At 47.7% G+C, this 4,212-nt stretch overlaps 1 protein-coding gene across 1 annotated transcript; it reads right to left on the bottom strand.

Moving 5' to 3' along the window:
• Positions 1-237: 237 nt before the first annotated feature.
• On the bottom strand, positions 238-1,533 carry LOC138883113 (uncharacterized). The gene is made up of 2 exons (XM_070163773.1): positions 1,445-1,533; positions 238-1,387 (listed from the first exon to the last, which is right to left on the bottom strand). Exons 1-2 carry the CDS (start codon positions 1,531-1,533, stop codon positions 238-240), a joined length of 1,239 nt encoding a protein of 412 aa, XP_070019874.1.
• Between the last annotated feature and the right edge of the window lie 2,679 nt (positions 1,534-4,212).

Raw genomic sequence — 4,212 nt, 5'->3', positions numbered from 1 at the left:
CAAATCTATCTTTGAAAACACCCTCGCACCCTGAAGCTGGTCTAACAAATCGTCAATCCACGGTAGTGGATACTTGTTCTTTATCGTCACCTTGTTCAACTGCCGGTAATCAATGCACATCCTCATCGACCCATCCTTTTTCTTCACAAACAACACTGGTACACCCCAAGGTGATACATTGGGTCTAATGAAACCCTTATTAAGCAAGTCCTGAAGCTGCTCTTTAAACTCTTTCAACTATGGCGGGGCCATGCGATATGGCGGAATGGAAATAGGCTGAGTGCCCGAAGCCAGATCAATATAGAAGACAATATCCCTGTCGGGCGGCATACCCGGCAGGTCTGAAGGGAAAACCTCGGGGAACTCCCGAACAATAGAAACAGAGTCAATTAATGGAACCTCTGCGCTAGAGTCGCAAACATATGCTAGATATGCTAGACACCCCTTCTCGACCATACGTCGAGCCTTGACATACGAAATAACACTACGGGTGGAATGGCCTGGGGTCCCTCTCCACTCAAGTTGGGGCAAATCTGGCAAGGCCAAGGACACGGTCTTGGCGTGACAATCCAGAATAGCACGATATGGGGACAACCAGTCCATCCCCAATATAGCGTCAAAGTCCACCATATCTAAAAGCAATAAGTCGACACGGGTCTCAAGACCGTCAAATACCACCACACATGAACGATGCACTCGGTCGACCACTATAGATTCACCAATAGGTGTGGACACATATACAGGAATACCCAAATCCTCACTAGGCGTGATCAAATAGGGTGCAAAATAGGACGACACATAAGAATACGTAGATCCTGGGTAAAATAACACAGAAGCACCCCTACCACAGACCAGAATAGTACCTGTAATCATAGCATCTGATGACTCGGCCTCTGGCCTTGCCGGCAAAGCATAACAACGGGGCTGACCCCCACCTCCCTGAACTTTGTCTCTGGGGCGATCGGCTGCTGGCTGACCCCTGCCTCTGGCAGTCCGAGCTCCACCTCTACGGTCTCTCCCTCCACCCCTATGATCCCTACCCCCGCCTCTAGCTGGCTGGGCGGCCTGTGGATCACCTACTGCCTGAATCGTAGGGCGAGGACCCTGCTGCTGAGAACTACTCGAGGCTCGGGGGCAAAACCTGACAATGTGACTCGGGTCACCACAACCATAACATGCCCTCGGCTGCTGGGGCTGCTGGCCCTGTCGACCTATATGTCCTCCCCTGAAGCTCTGAAGTGGCGGTGCACTGATGGGGGCTGGTGGTGCGCTGAAGGTCTGCTGACCCGAAAAATACGGCTGAGGACCACCACCGCCTAGAGTACCATGAGAAACCTGAAGTGCCGACAGGAAGGGCCTCTGAGATTGGCCTCTGTCATATGAATCCCTACATCAAGACGAGGTACCACTAAATCTACCGAAATAATGGGGCCTCTTATCAGACCCATGACCACCTCCCTGAGCAAGTGACATCTCTATCCGGAGGGCACCATTTGTTGCCTCCTGAAATGAAATCTCACCACCGACACTCATGGCTATCTGATCACGGATCGACTGGGCCAACCTATCAACAAACCTCCGCACCCTCTCTCTCTCGGTGAGGAGTATCACAATGGCATGACGAGCGAGATCAATGAACCGGGTCTCATACTGGGTGACCGTCATAGGACCCTGCTGGAGACGCTCAAACTGCCTGCGAAGAGCATTTCACTGAGTAACTAGAAGGAACTTCCCCAGAAATAACTCTGAAAATTGATCCCAGGTCAAAGATGGCGACCCTGTTGGCCTGGCTAAACAGAAATCCCTCTACCAAGTCTTGGCGGATCCTGCCAGGCGAAAAGTGGCGAAATCGACCCCATTGGTCTCTACAATGCCTATAGACCGTAGAACCTCATGACAGCTGAATATAAAATCCTGAGCATCCTCTGAGGGAGTGCCACTATATGTAGTAGTGAAGAGCTTGGTGAAACGATCAATCCTCCACAAAGCATCCGCGGACATAGCTGCACCATCACTTCACTGAGCCGCAATACATGGTTGGGCTGCCACAGCTGGCTGAACTGCTGGAACCTGAGCCTGAGGAGCTACCGGCTCTGGAGTACGAGTATCGGGAGTCTGAACTCCTCTCCCAGCTTGAGATGTGGCTGGAGCTGCGGGAAGCAAACCCGCTCTAGAAATGCCCTCCATAAAGCCTACCAGTTAGACCAAAGCGTCCTGAAGCACTGGAGTGGCTATGAAACCCTCTGGGACCTGAGCTGGGCCCACTGGAACAGCTGGGGCCGGAACCTCCTCCTCAAAATCCACCTGAGGCTCCGTCGCTGGAAATGCTGCTCGGGGCTGAGCCCTGCCCCGGCCTCGGCCTCGCCCTCTAAACCTAATAGGGGCTGCTGCTGGGGGCTCAGGCTGTTGCACGGTAGAAGAGGAAGCACGTGTCCTCGCCATCTGCGAAAGAACAGAGTGGAAAGACAATCAGTACTTGAGAAACAGAATCACACGACAAGAATGAACAAGGTGAAGTTTTCCTAACTCGGTAGGCTCTGCGGGATAAATACAGACGTCTCTGTACCGATCCCTCAGACTCTACTGAGCTTGTCCGTGAGTTGTAAGACCTAAGTAACCTAGGGCTCTGATACCAACTTGTCATGACCCGAATTCTCCACCGTCGGGAGTCGTGATGGCGCCTATTGTCGGAGCTAGGCAAGCCAACCTTAACATACCTTTTCAACTAATTTTCAACAAGATAATAATAAAAACAATAAATTCAAGCGGAAGCCTTAATTTAATATTAAATGAACGAAAATGCGGAAAAATTAACATCATCCTCTACCCAAGATTTAGTGTCACAATACTCACGGACTACTATAAGATACTACAAATAAGAGTTTGAAAGAAAATACATAAGGAGTCTGCTTCGATACAATGAAAACAAATAGAAATAAAATAGATAACACTCAGGGCCCACACACGCTAGCAAACTACCTAGGAGTCTCTGGACTGAAGGCACGCTCCTAATCTACTGTTACTGCGGTTCGTAAGCTACTCCCGAATCTGTGCACAAAAAGGGCACAGAAGTGTAGCATAAACACAACCGACCCCATGTGCTGGTAATTTCCTGGCCTAACCCCGGCGAGGTAGTGATGAGGCTAGACCGGACCTACCTCAAATAACCTGTACAGATATATGTGCAACAACGGAAAGATATACATAATTTAAACACATAATAGGGAGGGGACATGCTGTGGGGTGTAACAATTTAGATATAAGACCAACGAACAGAGAGATGGAAATAGAATAATTAGCATCTATGAAAGAGAGCAAGTGAATCAACAACTGCACGACACCAACCTTCGTGCTTTTACTTTCAATTCTCACCAAAACTGTCAAATATAGTGCACAGGCATCACCCTTCATGTTTTTCCTCACATAACTCTCACATCAAGGCATGGAATGACCTTTCGTGCTCAAATAATTAGAGACATGGCACGGAAAGACCCTTCGTGCGTAAATAATTAGAGACATGGCACGGAAAGACCCTTCGTACATAAATAATTAGAGACATGGTACGAAAAGACCCTTCGTGCATAATCGCTCTTCCTCACCCAATCATCAGTCACAACCAATCGGGGAAAGGGAATATACAACAAGATTAAACATCCCGACAAGGGAGAACAAATCAACAATAGGTCCCGGCAAGGGAAAAATACCACACTTCCTTCTTTAACTCATCTGCTTCTCAACTATCACTTCATAATTATATTAGCAAGTAATTAGCTCAACTGTTTCACATCTTTCGAATTTAAAAGCAACTACGACTCACGGTCATGCTAGACTCCGGTGTATAGATAACTGTCACCATGCCTATACACCGTACTCCACAGTTAACACGTAGCAAATAATATCCAAATCCTAATCCCTCAAGCCAATGTTAGAACAAACACTTACCTCGAATGCTCCAAACTCAACTCACGCTTCTAGTATAACTTTACCTCTTGATTCTACCACCAATTGGCTCTGATCTAGTCATAAGTTATCTAATCACATTAATAATTACTAAATGAATCATCCCCAATGCATGAAAATAGATTTTTCAAGGTTTTTCCCAAAAAGGTCAAAAATACCCCCGAACCCACGTGGTTGAAACTCGAGGTTCGGACCAAAACCCGGTTACCCATTCCCCCATGAATCCAAATATATGATTTGTTTTTAAATCAG

The sequence above is a fragment of the Nicotiana sylvestris genome, chromosome 12 (assembly GCF_000393655.2).
Source record: "Nicotiana sylvestris chromosome 12, ASM39365v2, whole genome shotgun sequence".
In the NCBI taxonomy this organism is placed as follows: domain Eukaryota; kingdom Viridiplantae; phylum Streptophyta; class Magnoliopsida; order Solanales; family Solanaceae; genus Nicotiana; species Nicotiana sylvestris.
The sequence above is the reverse complement of the archived record's forward strand: the minus strand, read 5'-3'. Positions and strand labels throughout refer to the sequence as shown.